At 38.1% G+C, this 15953-nt stretch overlaps 3 protein-coding genes and 1 non-coding gene across 4 annotated transcripts; 3 read left to right on the top strand and 1 right to left on the bottom strand.

The window, feature by feature from the left end:
• Nucleotides 1–1325: 1325 nt before the first annotated feature.
• Nucleotides 1326–6590, top strand: LOC106667628. Its single transcript, XM_014395694.1, has 2 exons — nt 1326–3819; nt 4835–6590. The coding sequence occupies exons 1-2, from the start codon at nt 1361–1363 to the stop codon at nt 6561–6563; spliced, it is 4188 nt and encodes a 1395-aa protein (XP_014251180.1). The 5' UTR covers nt 1326–1360; the 3' UTR covers nt 6564–6590.
• A 1432-nt stretch (nt 6591–8022) lies between these two features.
• Nucleotides 8023–8096, top strand: Trnai-aau. Its single transcript has one exon. It is a non-coding gene; the product is annotated as a tRNA-Ile (tRNA).
• A 4936-nt stretch (nt 8097–13032) lies between these two features.
• Nucleotides 13033–13930, bottom strand: LOC106669050 (alpha-crystallin A chain-like). Its single transcript, XM_024229300.1, has 3 exons — nt 13838–13930; nt 13321–13771; nt 13033–13246 (listed from the first exon to the last, which is right to left on the bottom strand). Exons 2-3 carry the CDS (start codon nt 13765–13767, stop codon nt 13148–13150), a joined length of 546 nt encoding a protein of 181 aa, XP_024085068.1. The 5' UTR covers nt 13768–13771; nt 13838–13930; the 3' UTR covers nt 13033–13147.
• Nucleotides 13931–15299: 1369 nt separating this feature from the next.
• On the top strand, nt 15300–15947 carry LOC106669043 (protein lethal(2)essential for life-like; the record flags this gene model as incomplete). The annotated part of the gene is made up of 2 exons (XM_024229301.1): nt 15300–15401; nt 15489–15947. A coding segment is annotated over exon 2 (458 nt), but the record flags the coding sequence as incomplete, so codon positions are not given.
• Between the last annotated feature and the right edge of the window lie 6 nt (nt 15948–15953).

The following is a 15953-nucleotide window of genomic DNA, read 5'->3' as shown; positions in this document are numbered from 1 at the left end:
TGGGCAAAAGTCCTCTTATTCTCTTTTTCTTTTTCACTTTATTTTGTAGCCTCATATTATATAGGTTTTTTTTTCTGTTTTTCACCGTTAAAGTCACAATCTATCTCTCTAACAGACTCTTTTTGACTTCATTTCTTTTGCCTTCAATTTCGATCTTTCTGAATATTTTCTCTTTCTCTCTGCTTCACAGTCTCTTATCTGTAAATTTTCTTTGTCACTGGTCGCTCATGGTTATCTTCTCTCCATGACTTTGTATCTCTGTTTTTCTTTGTCCAATGTCTTTAATGTCTGTCAGTCCCTTCATGACTTTGTCTGTTTGTAACCTCCCTTATGAGCGAATTGCATATATTTTATTTTTTAACATTTGATGGTCTCTTATGTATATATGTTTTATCTGCCTGATCAATCATGCCCAATCTCTTCTCACTATGTCTCTCTTTAACTCTCTGACAGGCTTTTATCCTTACATTTCGTCTCTGCTTGATCACTCAGGATCATTTTTATCTAGCTATGTCTCTTTGTCCCTCTCTCACTCTCTGGCAGGCTTTTATCACTATATTTTCTTGCTGCCTGATCACTCAAGGTCATTGCTATCTCGCTACGTCTCTCAATCTCAATCTCTCTCTCTCTCTCTCTCTCTCTCTCTCTCTCTCTCACTCTCTCTGGCAGGCTCTTATCACTATTTTCTTGCTGCCTGATCGCTCAAGGACCAAGGTCATTGTTATCTCGCTACGTCTCTCAATCTCTCTCTCTCACTCTCTCTGGCAGGCTCTTATCACTATATTTTCTTGCTGCCTGATCACTCAAGGACCAAGGTCATTGTTATCGCGCTACGTCTCTCAATCTCTCTCTCTCACTCTCACTCTCACTCTCTCTCTCTCTCTCACTCTCTCTGGCAGGCTCTTATCACTATATTTTCTTTCTGCCTGATCACTCAAGGACCAAGGTCATTGTTATCTCGCTACGTCTCTCAATCTCTCTCTCTCACTCTCTCTTCTCTCTCTCTCACTCTCTCTGGCAGGCTCTTATCACTATATTTTCTTGCTGCCTGATCACTCAAGGTCATTGTTATCTCGCTACGTCTCTCAATCTCTCTCTCTCTCTCTCTCTCTCTCTCTCTCTCTCTCTCTCTTTTCTCTCTCTCTCTCACTCATCAAATACACGTATTACACGAGCCAGGTGTGAAATAAAAAGTGTGTTATATCACTGTCCTGGGAAAACGTAGGCTATGGTGTTTATTCTGCCACAAGTACAGTAATAAACAAAATAACGTGAAATCAACTTTGTATTTAAAGTTTGTTGTTCATATGTGAGTTGTGAACATATTGTTTTTAACTCGTTATTGTTTAATCTGTAGTAAATGAATTGGAAAAATATTCCTGTCAACGACGAGAAATGGTCATGCATGGTGACGCTGTTGGCAGAAGAGCACGTAGTCGACAAGTTTCTTGTGACGTCCTTCGAGAACTCATACCATCCAAAGTTGATTGTCAACTTGAACCGGAAAGTCTTGAGACAACATTTTCTATGGGGCGGGGTCAAAAGGAATTCACACTATTTGCCAGGATCGAGGAATGACGAGAAAAGCAAAACTGCCTCGGGCAACAAACATTCGTTATTCAAACAGGACGCAAAGGAAATCAAAAACTACATCTTGAAAGTGAGAGACTTGATGCTGTTCAGGATCGCGGCACATCCGAAAAAGGAGTTGTTCTGCAGCGTTTCGGGATTTCCGTCGCCTGGACCTCACGTATACTTCGTGCTAACGGGTTTTAAGGACGTGAACTTGATCGTCGATTTATTGGAGGTGAACGTCCCTGTCAATTTGGCTATTTCTGTTCACTTCGAATGGAAGACGATCGCCGCCAAAAATTGGATAGAGGAGATGGTCAAAGAACGCGGGAGTATCGATTCGAAGAAAGCCGGAACGAGCATCACAAGCCAATCGTCGAAAGTGCCGTCGAATTCATACTGGGTTGATCTAGACGAACTGATCCGTAATCACCCCCAGAAAGAACTTTTCAACAATTTCATCGTCGTACCGTACAAAGTGCAAGAAATCAAAAACGCCCCGCTGGAAATGTACGGTCAGGTTATGTTCGACGCAGTGAAATCGCTCATGTTCAAATGGGTCGACCAAATGAGAACTTACATACACTACATGAACGATGGCAATGTCGTAGAAATCCCGACGGCACAGGTGAACGACTTGCTGGTGATACCGTACCAGCTGTTGTTGGAGATGATGCCGTTGGAAAACACGACCATAGAATTGATACTTTTCAGCATGGTGGAGGTCATCGTGGAAAAAGCGAAAAGTACGTGTCCCTCGTTGAAGAGTACGGTGCTCATCGAAAGCAAGTCCTTTCAGGACAGCGATCTAGGAGAACAGCCCGTTTTGCTCCACTACAAGGACAAAATCGGGATCGAATATGTCGACATCGACTCCACGGGTTTCGACCTAATGGAAATTCACATAAACACGTACAAAAACATGCCGTATTCCACGCTTTGGCGTTATTACGAGGAACAGGACGCGGCGACCCGGATCAGCAAACAGAGCCATTTATACAAGCTGTGGAAATGCGGGGATGTTAAAATGCCCTTCGATATGTTCCAGCTTCACTTACACCAAATGATCTTCACCAAACTCATAAATTTGTCGGAAAAAAACGACGAAATCTCTAATGAAGAATTTTCCAAAATTGCTTTCAAATTTGAAGAAATGTCCATCGAAGACAAGGACAACATGAAATTATCGAAATTTCATCATTGTAGAGAGCTGTTGAGCATGTTCGATTACAACGTCAAGGGCTATCTGTTCAACTCCCTTCGAGTAGAAGAGCTGAAGGCAGACTTAATCCTTCAGTGTCTTCAGGACGCTTTTAACAAATACAACTGGTCCTACTACCATTACCTCACCCTCACTGATAAAATCGTCTTCTGGTTTAAGAACGAATTCAATTACGAAGGACCTACGACGTCTGAACTATTCCTACGTCTAGATACAAACGTGAGCTTTAGGGAATTTCACTTCTTGCCGAAGAAAGAGAAATGGCTCGAAATCAATCGTGACAAAATAAGAGAGGCCGACGAACTGGCCAGAAAGTCATTCATCCATCGTTTTCTCCCCGATTGTGAAATAGACGACAAATCGGCAGAAAAGCTTCAATACCCGCTTCCGCCGATACAGAAAAGCCCGATGGGCAGAAGGCTTGTGTACGACACGGAAAGCCTGATCATCGACGAAGAAATCGGAAAATTCGTCAGTTACGAAGGGCCGATTGTCACCATCAGACGTGACAACAGAGAACTTAGTGAAACGATAACCTTAGACTCTTTTGGAAATACCTTTGTCTTTAAGATAAGCACATCCAACCAACAGGAAGCGCCGGTAAAGTCTCTGTTCGTTCAAGCGAACAACGGCATTATTTTCAATTTGGATGTAGAGAGAATCAAAACGGCATACCCGGAAACTACCGGCAAAAAAGCTTCCAGGATCGAGACGGATGTCAAACTTGACGTCGTCGCCACACTGCCCAACGGTCTCACCCTTAAGTTCGTTAAAATCGACGAACAAGTCTGCGTTTATCAGAAATACCTCTACGAAGAGCTCTACTGGTACAACGGAGTCAAAGAAAGCCTCAGAGTGTGCATGAACAACGGTTCGGTCATACAGTTCATGCTGAACGGCGAAATATCCATCCTCCATCCGGATTCTACAGTCACGACGATTTACGAGGCCCGCTTAATGACCGAAAAAGAATTGATGATGAGCATTGACTTGATGAACCAAATTGTGCAAATTGAGAGGGAAAGGTAAATAAATAATAGACTTATAAAACTATCAGTTATTAATGGGAATAAGTCCTACTCGATTAATCATATCGTAATAAGCCTTTTGCGCTAACTTGTCTTATTTCATACCACTGAAAGTCTTTTAACTTGTATTTCCCTCAACTTTCAAAGCACGTTTGCAAACAGACCATGGGATAAATCCGACGAGGATAAAGCCGAACTACAAAAATGTTCACCCCCACACCCTGACATACACGACTACTACCACCCCACCAATATTATCAATGAATTTCACGAACCAATACAACTTTGCCTTCCTCCCAAACCATTTTCTCCCAAAGAAGTAAAATACATATATATAATCTCCGGAGAATGAAAAATTAATGTTCTCAACACCCTAAAAACGCAATTATCTTTATGAACTATGTACTTACCCCATCCTAGGGAAATTCTCTTCTCTAAGGATTATTCTTAAGCAGAACAAGCCTACCCAATTTCCAAGATACTAGAAAAACTACTAATGCTCCTTATGTATAATGAAATACCTTCCCACATTACTCCTAATGTGTGGTGGACGTACATCACACCGCATCTCACGATCTCCAAATAATCATTACTCCTAATCATCAGTAGCCATCAAGTTTACCGCGTTGTAGACGTCATTACCATTGCCCTCGAACTGAAACCGCCCTGGTGTCTTCCTGGATATATCTCAAGCATTTGACATGATAATGGCAATCGGGGTATCCTACCATCTACCTTATGCTATCTTAAAGACCGACACTTCCAATTTGCCCAAGACACTTCTTTTCATCCATCTAAGGAAATGCGTCACACAGGGTAGAACTCACGCTGATACTTTTGCCTTTGCCGATGACACATCAATATTCACTTTCGATGGTGGTCACCATCTATGCCTTATCCTCTTTTGGTTGTGTGCGTGTTTGTTCATTGTAGGCTCCGATCCTACATTTTTACGTGTTGCAATTTTAAAGTGAGTTGTAATTAAATTATGTTTACGTAAACTTATTTTCAGGGCGGCCAGTGTGAAAGCACATAGGGTCAGGAAAAACACGTTTGAATTGAGAAAAGGTGTGAAATCCCCGAAAAAGAGCGAGACGAAAAAAACCTCATCAATCCCACAGTTGCGTTACACTTTGCCGAGCAGGCTGAAAATCATCGAGTACGACATGTTGGACTGGTGTGGGGTCAGGTGGACCTACAAGGACAACCAGCTTTGCGACAAACGCCAGGATTGCAAGATCCGTGCTGCGCACAACCTCGGCCGTGAGCTCTACGTGAAAAGGGGCGACATTTCGACCAGTTTCTACAAATACGACGGCACCCTCCATTTCAAATACGCCGACGGCACGCTCATCACGTCGATCCCTCGCGAAATAAGGATAGACCCGTCGAAGATCCTCACCACGCCAAATCGCGCCACGAGTAAACAAAAGACGCCTAGCCAGGTCGAAGAGCCGAACGAAGACGAAGAATTCATAGGATTTGAAAACGAGTATTTGCAAGAACACCCAAAATACGTTAGAGTACATTTCAAAAAGTCAGACATATGCTCGGTCCGACTGGAAGAATCGACGTGCATGACGAGGAACGGCGATGCCACCTACTTCATACGCCTCGACGAAACGACGACCGTTCAAATCGAGAAGGAGTTAATAACGATCAAATCAAAAAGAAAAGATGAACATCGCAACGTAACAGTGACAGAGATCAATCTTCAAACCGGTTCTTCGAGTAAACAGCCTATTTTCAAGTGCACGGACAGCCTCATGCGGGCTTTGTGCGTGTACTCGGACGGCAAATTCGAATGTGTCTGCCTCGACGAGAGCATCAACGCGAAGGATTCCGTAGCTAGAGATATGCTTTACACAAACAGGTTTTTCGTGGTGGGTCGAGACTTCTCCGGGTGGGAATTCGTGCCCGATTTCTGTGATAATAGTACCCAATCGACCATAGTGACAAGCGAAAATCTAGCAAGCGTCGTAGAAGAAGAAGAAAAAGAGGAGGAGGAGGAGGAAGAAGAAGAAGAAGAAGAAGAAAAAGAAGAAGAAGAAAAAGAAGAAATAGAAAGGAACGTGATTGACGATGTCTTCAACGTTCATGACAGTTCGACCTCGTACTTGGACTCGTCTTGCGACCTCTCTTCGACACTGCTCGATTCGCCAGAAGACAGCCTCGACGAGGAGACCGTCAACTACGGCGACGAGTTGAAATTCAAGGTGGAAATCAACAATAAGAAGCTGTTCAGGTCCAAGACCCAGAGATTCGACATACCTTACAAATTCACGGATTACAAGATGACCTTCCTGAAGAAAAAGGACCTGTCGCACTATCTCCCCCTCAGTTTCAAATGGTTGTTCGCCTTGTCCGGAAATCACTACTACGGAACGCCGGCCATTGAAAGAAGCTGGGAAAATCAACATAAGGAGGTGCCGAGTCCGTATGGGCATTCAAAACCGTTGGCCGTACTGTACGAGAGGTATCACACGACCGATACATACGCCGACATGTACAAACTGTATAAATCCGCTTTTATCAACTATTTAAATTATCACAAGGAAATATTTCAACTGTATAAACAATATTTGGAAAATCCTACATTTTATTATTTTGACGATGTCGTTGTGCCGGAGCCGACAATAAACGTCAAAGCACTTATTCATCATGATGATCAGGATGGAAACATACAAGAGCTGTTAAGGGCGAAGAAAGCCATCACGTCCTCACTCGTTAAAATAATTTAATACGTTGCACAGAAAATGTTTCAATTTGTTCTCTTGTTAAAAAAACAAAAAAATAACAGGGTGGTGAAAATATCGAAGGCTAAATCATCAAAACAAAAACAAATCAACAACAGAAAGATACCTGCCACTTGCTTGTGAGAGTGTGTGAGTGTGTGTGTGTGTGTGTGTGAGAGAGAGAGAGAGAGAGAGAGAGAGAGAAAGAGAGAGGAAGAGAAAGAGTAAGAAGGGTGGGGAAAAAGTAAGAGATTGGTATATACTGGTAGGTAAAGATAGGTAGAGAAGGAGAGAAGAAGTGATGGGATAGGGCTAAAGAGTGGTAGATACTTAAAGATAGAAGGATAGAGGGAGATAATGAGTGTGTGAGAGAGAGAGAGAAAAGAAAGAGAGCGAGAGAGAGAAAAAAGAGAGAGAGAGAGGGAAAGAAAGAGAGCGAGAGGGAGAAAAAGTGAGAGAGAGAAAAAAGAGAGCGAGAGAAAGAGAAAGTGAGAGAGAGAAAGAAAGAGAGCGAGAGGGAGAGAAAATGAGAAAAAGAGAGCGAGAGAGAGAAAGAAAGAGAGAGAGAGAGAAAGAAAGAGAGCGAGAGAGAGAAAAATTGAGAGAGAGAGAGAAATAAAGAGAGCGACAGAGAGCAAGAGAGAAAGTGAGAGAAAGAGAAAAAAGAGAGCGAGAGAGAGAGAAAGTGAGAGAAAGAAAAAGAGAGCGAGAGGGAGAGAAAGTGAGAGAGAGAAAAAAAGAGAGCGAGGGGGAGAGAAAGTGAGAGAGAGAAAAAAAAAGAGCGAGAGAGAGAGAGAAAGTGAGAAAAAGAAAAAAAGAGAGCGAGAGGGAGAGAAAGTGAGAGAGAGAAAGAAAGAGCGAGAGAGAGAGAGAAAGTGAGAAAGAGAAAAAAAGAGAGCGAGAGGGAGAGAAAGTGAGAGAGAGAAAAAAAGAGCGAGAGAGAGAGAGAAAGTGAGAAAGAGAAAAAAAGAGAGCGAGGGAGAGAGAAAGTGAGAGAGAGAAAGAAAGAGAGCGAGAGGGAGAGAAAATGAGAAAAAGAGAGCAGAGAAAAAAAGAGAGCGAGGGAGAGAGAAAGTGAGAGAGAGAAAGAAAGAGAGCGAGAGGGAGAGAAAATGAGAAAAAGAGAGCGAGAGAGAGAAAGAAAGAGAGTGAGATAGAGAGAGAAATAAAGAGAGCGAGAGAGAGAGAAATAAAGAGAGCGACAGAGAATTAATTTCACCGAGTATCAGTGTATCTGTCCGGTTTTTAAATATGTATTACAATAAATAAAAGTATCTGTAATTTGAACAATTCATTCGGTTTTTTGAAGATAATTCGATCTTTTTTTAAAATTAATTTAATTGTTTTTCAGAAAAAATTAATAATCAAGTGATTTGTTTAACAATTACAAACAAATAAATAAACGAAGTACAACTTTACTTGAATGGGAAGTCATGTACGGCGTTTTAGCCCACCAGAACCAACCGGCCCATTAGCTCAGTTGGTTAGAGCGTCGTGCTAATAACGCGAAGGTCGCGGGTTCGATCCCCTCATGGGCCACTTAATTTTTTTTCCAACAGGTTTTTTCAACTTGATACAAATACAACTATTTCTTTAAACAAATGTGTTTTCTTTAATATTTTGGCCATTCTGTCTTTTCCGATTTTGCTGGCCCGACTGCACTCGTTGCGTCTGACAGGATTTCATGAATTTCATGAGTATTTTGGCCATTCTGTCATTAGTGAAGTATACTTCATTTTGCTTATTACATTTATATACAAGTATACTTCACTAAAGCTCTCCGTGATGCTTCACTCCGACCTCAGGCAGACGCACCCTCAATGCCGTAAATTAACTTTAAATTATATATTATGTAATGTTTATAACTTTTCTTTTTTGCAATAAAAGTATATATTATTATTATATTTGAAATCGGAAAGTCAGTAAAAAAAAAAAAAAAAAAAAAGCGCGAAAGAAGAGGAAAAGAAGGAAAACACGCAGAGGGCCGGCGATGACCTCAGCTGTGAGTCGGCCTATAAACTTTCCACTTTAAAATTAGGCAAAGAAAATTTAAGCATTCGGTTATAGTTCGTAACCAAGGAGACGACAAACAGTCCTTTTAGAAAATTTTTCGAATGAAATTTTATGCGCGCTCTTTTTCAATTATTTTTGTGTTAAGTGACCGTTTACGAAACAGGATGCAGTGTTTTCTCGTTCCAGCATGGAAGATTAGCATTATAGAGAGGATTCCCTGTAAGTTAACATTTTTTCTGAAGTTCCCAAACTTGACATTTTTTTAATTATTCAAAATCCAAATGAAAATATTCCACGAACCGATCTGTTCCGCCTTTTTTGCTCTTAGTACACTAATAACATCTACAATCTTAAAATGAAGGTCCAATTTTATTAAGACATTTTTTACTTTTGGTTTTTATTTTGTGAGGAAATGACAAACAGTCCTTTAGAAAAAAAATTACAAGAGAAATTTTGTACGGTTTTTTTCTTTGAAAAAAAAATTATTATTATCCAACAAGGGTGAATTATTTTTTCGGTTTTGAAAGGAGAATTTGGATTTAAAAATACAACTATAATAAAGTGCATACAAATATAATAAACTGTAAAAATTTTACACATACGCTCTCCCACTCCCTCTCTCTCTCTCTCTCTCTCTCTCTCTCTCTCTCTCTCTCTCTCTCTCTCTCTCTCCATCACACACACACTGTCTCTGTGACACGCTTTCAAAATTTTACATTCGGTTATAGTTCGTAACCAAGGAGACGGCTAACAGTCCTTTTAGAAAAATTTTCGAAGGAAATTTTATCCGCGCTCTTTTTCAATTATTTTTGTGTTTACGAAACAGGAAGTAGTGTTTTCTCGTTCCAGCATGGAAGATTAGCATTATAGAGAGGATTCACTGTAAGTAAACATTTTTTCTGAAGTTCCCAAGCTTGATATTTTTTTAATTACTCAAAATCCAAATGAAAATAGCCTACGAACCGATCTGTTCCGCCTTTTTTGCTCTTAGTACACTAATAACATCTACAATCTTAAAATGAAGGTCCAATTTTATTAAGACAACATTTTTTGCTTTTGGTTTTTATTTTGTGAGGAAATGACACAGTCCTTTAGAAAAAATTACGAGATAAATTTTGTATGGTTTTTCTTTGAAAAAAATCATTAGTATCCGACTAGGGTTTTCGGTTTTGAATGGAGAATTTGGATTTAAAAATACAACTGTATGCATACAAATATAATAAACTTTAAACATTTTACACACACACTCTCCCTCTCCGTCAATCTCTCCCTCTCTCTCTCTCTCTCTCTCTCTCTCTCTCTCTCTCTCTCTCTCTCTCTCTCTCTATCTATCTATCTATCTATCTATCTCTCTCTCTTCATCACACACACACACACACTCCACTCACTCTCTTTGTGACACGCTTTCAATTTTTTCTTCCTCTTTCTACCTCGTTATTGTAGGTCCTTCATTGCCACGTTTCCATCTCTTTCTACTTCTTCGTTATGTTTCTTCCTTTCTTCCATTACCATCTTTTTTTATGCCACATCATGTTGTTATTCACTCAATATTTGAAATCAGTGAGTCAGTAACAAGATCGAGACGTTCAAATGGCTTCAGTCCAAAAACAAAAAAAAAGCGCGAAAGAAGAGGAAAAGAAGGAAAACACGCAGAGGGCCGGCGATGACCTCAGCTGTGTGTCGGCCTATAAACTTCCCAATTTAAAATTAGGCAAAGAAAATGTAAGCTTTCGGTCATAGTTCGTAACCAAGGAGACGACAAACAGTCCTTTTAGAAAAATTTTCGAATGAAATTTTATGCGCGCTCTTTTTCAATTATTTTTGTGTTAAGTGACCGTTTACGAAACAGGATGCAGTGTTTTCTCGTTCCAGCATGGAAGATTAGCATTATAGAGAGGATTCCCTGTAAGTTAACATTTTTTCTGAAGTTCCCAAACTTGACATTTTTTTAATTATTCAAAATCCAAATGAAAATATTCTACGAGCCAATCTATTCCGCCTCCTTTTTCTTAGTACACTTCTACAATCTTAAAATGAAGGTACAATTTTGTTGACAACATTTTTTTGCTTTTCGTTTCTATATTGAGGAAATGACAGTCCTTTAGAAAAAAATTACAAGATTTTTTGGTTTTGAAAAGAGAATTTGGATTTAAAAATACAACTGTATGCATACACATATAATAAACTTGAAAAAATTTACGCACACGCTCTCCCTCACCCTCTCTCACATCCTCTCTCTCTCTCTCTCTCTCTCTCTCACACACACACACACACACACACACACACACACTCACTCACTCACTTTCTCTGTGACACGCTTTCAATTTTCTCTTTCTGTTTCCCACTTCCTCTTTCTACCTCGTTATTGTAGGTCCTTCTTTGCCACGTTTCCATCTCTTTCTACTTCTTCGTTATGTTTCTTCCTTTCTTCCATCTTTTTTATGCATCATATTTTTATTCACTCAATCTTACCCTCTTTTCTTTTATTACGTATCTCTCATTTGTTCTGTTGTTTTCACTATCTTTTTATCACCTTCTTTTTTTTTCTTTTTACCGTCTGTCTGTGTTGTTCTTTTTCATGTTACTGTTTATTCGTTGGGCTTTTTCCTTTCTTCCATTTTCACCTTCTTTATGTTCCTCATCCTTTTTTATTCTCATCATTTTAACCTGGCATGCTCCCACTGCTTACGGTTCACAGTTTATATCACTCTCTCACTCACTCCCTCTCATTCTTTTATTATAAAACATGTCACAACTTGTCGGATTGTGAAAGTAGAAATTTATTTACATATGTTCTTATTTAAATCATTAAACTTATATATTACACATTTTGGAATATTTTTCATAATAAATCTCTTACACAGAAAGCTTATGATTTTGTAGACGGAATCATCTTCACTTTTTTTTATAACGAATTCAAAAAACGTTTTCACATTATAAACATATTCCAATATTACAAATAAGGAAACTGATTTTTTTCCAAAAGTACAAAATCGTAAATGTTCTCCTATATTTATGAGATTCAATTTTTTTTTACTTTTTGTGGACAAAACATAGTTTAAATTTTTTCCAGAATTTGTAGAAATTCTAAAAATCAATTAGATATTGGTCACGAAGCTGACCCATACGCATAACATGAAATTACCATTGCAATGCCTGTAAAATGAAAAATTACAATATTTTTAAAGTTTAACTATATACTCAATTCTAAATTTCAGATCGAACAGGGCCGAAAAGGGCACCTGCCAACAAAACGTACGAGTGAGGGTAAGTACAATTTTTTTAACCGCAAACGTAGTGATGTAACTTAAGTAAGAAAATAGAATTACTCATTTAGTCAAAAACGTCATCCTTTAAGTTCATCAACTAGCAACTACCAATAACCGTAATAGCAACTACCGACCAAGAACGTCCAACAATTAATATAAAAAAATTACATAATGAATAACGAGAGATCAATACAAAATGATCGATGAATTTTCAAATAATACACACAAAAAATGACAAAATCAAATTTCATAACAAATAAAAACGAACTTTTTCGTTCTATCCCAAAACAAATATTCAGAAAAGGTCATTAAGAAAACTGACACTTTGGGTTGGGCATGGCTCACGTACTTTTTACTATAATAACCAAAATGGCCGCATACAAACCGTGGTGGAAAACTCATACATTTCAACAGAAAGAACGGGAATACAGGAACGAACAGAGGACAGCAGAACAGCTATACACATAAAGAGAAATGTAAGTGTTTTCCAATATTTTTAATAGTTTGGTTAATGCAAGTTAAGCTAGTTGTATTGTAGGTAGTACCTCTGTGGGTAAGGGTTAAAATAAATCAAAAGTGTTCCTTGCTTGTCGGAAAAACTGACTAAACGTACATAATTTTAAGCTAGTTGTATCGTAGATTAATACACACATACACACTCACACCCGCGTTAAAAACACCGACCTCTGTTGTGAGGGGTCAGAATAACTCCACAGTGAATCCTGCTTGTCGTAAAAGGCGACTAAACGGACATAATTTTAAGCTAGTTGTATCGTAGATTAATACACACATACACACTCACACCCGCGTTAAAAACACCGACCTCTGTGGGGAGGGGTTANTTTTTTTTTTTTTTTTTTTTTTTTTTTTTTTTTTTTTTTTTTTTTTTTTTTTTGTTCTGCGTGTGAACCTACCGCTTTTGTAGTCTAACATTATTTTAGTGATTTCCATTAAAACATTTTTTTCTCCCTTCTTTTTAACTTTGGATCAAACCTTGCAAAATAGTGCTTAAGATAATAGAATCTTAAATTGTTATTTTACAGTTTTAAATGTAACGCATGTTTAAAAAATAGATTAAAACAATTCAAACGTCAGTTGAAATAAAATGAAATATGCAGTAAATTAAAACAAAAATCTTGGTTTAATGATATTTATTTAAATTATCTAGAAACAAATAGATACATTTTATTACACATAATTACTTTATTAGTTAATAACAATTATACGAAAAGGAATCAATCTGGTAATTCTGTCAAAGGAGAGAAAATTAACAATTTATGTTAATTTACAAGATAAGGAAGATCAGTCTTATTTTTCACCATTCTGTTGTTTTTCTTTGTTCTGCTTCAAAGCTGGGGCATTGGTGTGATTGATGGGAATCTCACGAGCAGCATTTTCTTTGGTAACCTTCGTACAAAAAATATATTTAGCAAATAAATTAAATATATGAAATTGCGAAATTAGGAAAATTATCAACTTACCAGTTTAGGTGCTTGAAAGGAAAGAACACCGTCCGAAGAAAGATTAGATTTGAGAGCGTTAAGGTCTACATCCTTCGGAATCCTGTATTTCCTCGTGAACTCTCTCGAGACAAAGCCGTGCTTGTCTGATCGTTCCTCGTGCTTCCCATCAACGACAATCATGTCGTTCTCAACCTTGACTTTAAGCTCGTCTGGCTTGAACTGCTGCACGTCCAAAGTGACTTTAAACTCGTCCTTGTTTGATACGATGGACGAGAGGCCAGAATCACCAGCCGACAGGTTCCTCCACGGTCGGATGTAGCCGCACCTTAGTGGAGCCTGTAGCAATCTGCACGGTCTCAGGTCCTCTTCCATAAGACCTAGTCCAAAATGCTGGTCAGTTAGGTCGTAAACAGGGCTTCGGTAATCGTCCAGCAGCTCGTTAAACAAAACTGGCAGCAATGACATTCTACTACAGACAAAATTTATTAAAACAGTTTAATTAAAGTAAAATTTAAATGACTAATTTCTTACTTACTTTTGATTGTTTTGATGTTGTATATAAAGTCGAATCAAAAGATTCCAAGTTGTGTTCGCTTGTTTCACTCAATTTCAACTGATGAGGGAGCCAAGGCAGCTTGAGTTTATATAGTGGGGCAGACATTCGTTGAGAACAGCCTAGAACATCCTCCCCACTTCCAGACTCAACTAGGAATTTTGGCTAATTTTTACTATGTTTAGTTCTGATACAGTATTTTTCTGAGTAAAAAAATAATATTAATAAAATGTTTACCACTTTCCTATGTTTATGTCCACATAAACACTTTTCTTTTTAAAAAAAATCTAATATTTCCATTTTCCAAATAAGACTATCCTCTGAATTTCTTCACAAAATTTCCTTCATCCTAAAATTAATCACAAAAGATGAATTTGATATTAGTTTGATATATTGATCATGTGATTTTGTGTATGTGTGTGTGTGTGTGTGTGTGTGTGCAAATATTTTAGAATAGGTGAACATGTAAGCATTATTAAAAGTAATGTTCCTTCATCTTTCACTTCAAATTTTAATTAATTTAACTATTCTCTTGGTTCCACATAAAAATTCCTAACTCAACTGGATTATCTATGTTGAACTTTATTCTCATTTTATTTTGTAAATCTGGTTCTAATTTATCTTTTAAGGCCTAATGTGAGCAGTGTTCCAGGGTTTTTAGGTGTGCAAAATCAACAATCAACCTTGTTTCTTTTTAAAAATAATATACACAAACTACTTTATCATGTTGTTTGGTCACAAATTATGTAAATCATCATCTAGCATATCCGCAGCTTAGTTAGTTGCCAAGCATAATTTTGACATACTGACACAACATCGTACTGGATCTCGGTTAAAAAAGTTGACCTGTCTAAAAATGTCAATGTTTTTATTCGATAAAATTTCATATTTGAAAGCTTTACACAAATGGGAATTGTTTGGCCTATTCTACTGGAAGCATCTTTTGACGTTAGTAACTTTTGTATATGTCATCTCGATCTTGGATATTATTTTCTTATCATAAGTTCAATTTGGAATTTTTTTTTTACAAAACTACAACCAAAATGAAGAGGAGTGAGTAGTAACATGTGAATTGTTTAAATTTTTCTCGACTCCAAGAGCCCATTGACAACAACATTCTGGAAACGTGTCTATTAATTTGCAGGCTAATATCATGAAAAATTGTTTCATTAAAATATCTAGCTATTTTATCAAAACTAGTGTATTATATAATGATTATTTGTTTGTGTATTGTAAAGTATCTCTAAAGTATTTATATTTTTAGTAAAACGTATTTCTTCTATATTTCATTACACAACAGAATCCGTGGATTGAGAATTTATTTTCAATTAATAATTTATAACCGTATTTAAAGAAGGGGTGATAATGTTGAATCTACTTAAGTAAACATCTAGAAAAGGGGAGAAGGGGCGGGAACGTTCTAGGGCCTGGTGGGGGTTTTATAAAAGCCAGGTGCCCCACTGGCAACATCAGTTTTCAGTTTGCTTTTGTTAGCTTTACAACGTTGTTGAAGTCGAAACAATTCTTAAACTTTCCAATCGTCAAAGTAAGTTGTAAAGTCTTTTATTCTGTACTATATTAATGATATTTATTGAGTATTTTGTGTTTTTAAAATAATAATTTACTTTCGAAGGATGTCATTGCTGCCAGTTTTGTTGAACGAACTGCTGGACGATTATCGCAGGCCAGTCTGCGATTTGCGAGACCAGCATTTTGGACTCGGTCTATTCGACGATGACTTGAGACCAAGCAGGTTGTTGTCTAATCCTCTACGCTGCGGCTACATCCGCCCATGGAGGAACCTTGCTGCCGGGGATTCTGGCCTTTCGTCCATCGTCTCTGACAAGGATGGGTTCAAAGTCAACTTGGACGTGCAGCAGTTTAAGCCGGAAGAGCTTAAAGTAAAAGTCGAGAACGATATGGTTGTCATTGATGGGAAGCACGAAGAACGATCGGACGAGCACGGTTTTATCTCGAGACAGTTCACGAGGAAATACAGGATTCCCAAAGATGTTGATGTCAACGCTCTCAAATCGAATCTTTCTTCCGACGGTGTCCTTTCACTCCAAGCACCCAAGCTGGTAAGTTTCTCGTTAAA

This window comes from Cimex lectularius, unplaced genomic scaffold, assembly GCF_000648675.2.
Source record: "Cimex lectularius strain Harlan isolate CLEC.00 unplaced genomic scaffold, Clec_2.1 scaffold315, whole genome shotgun sequence".
NCBI lineage: Eukaryota > Metazoa > Arthropoda > Insecta > Hemiptera > Cimicidae > Cimex > Cimex lectularius.
The sequence above is the reverse complement of the archived record's forward strand: the minus strand, read 5'-3'. Positions and strand labels throughout refer to the sequence as shown.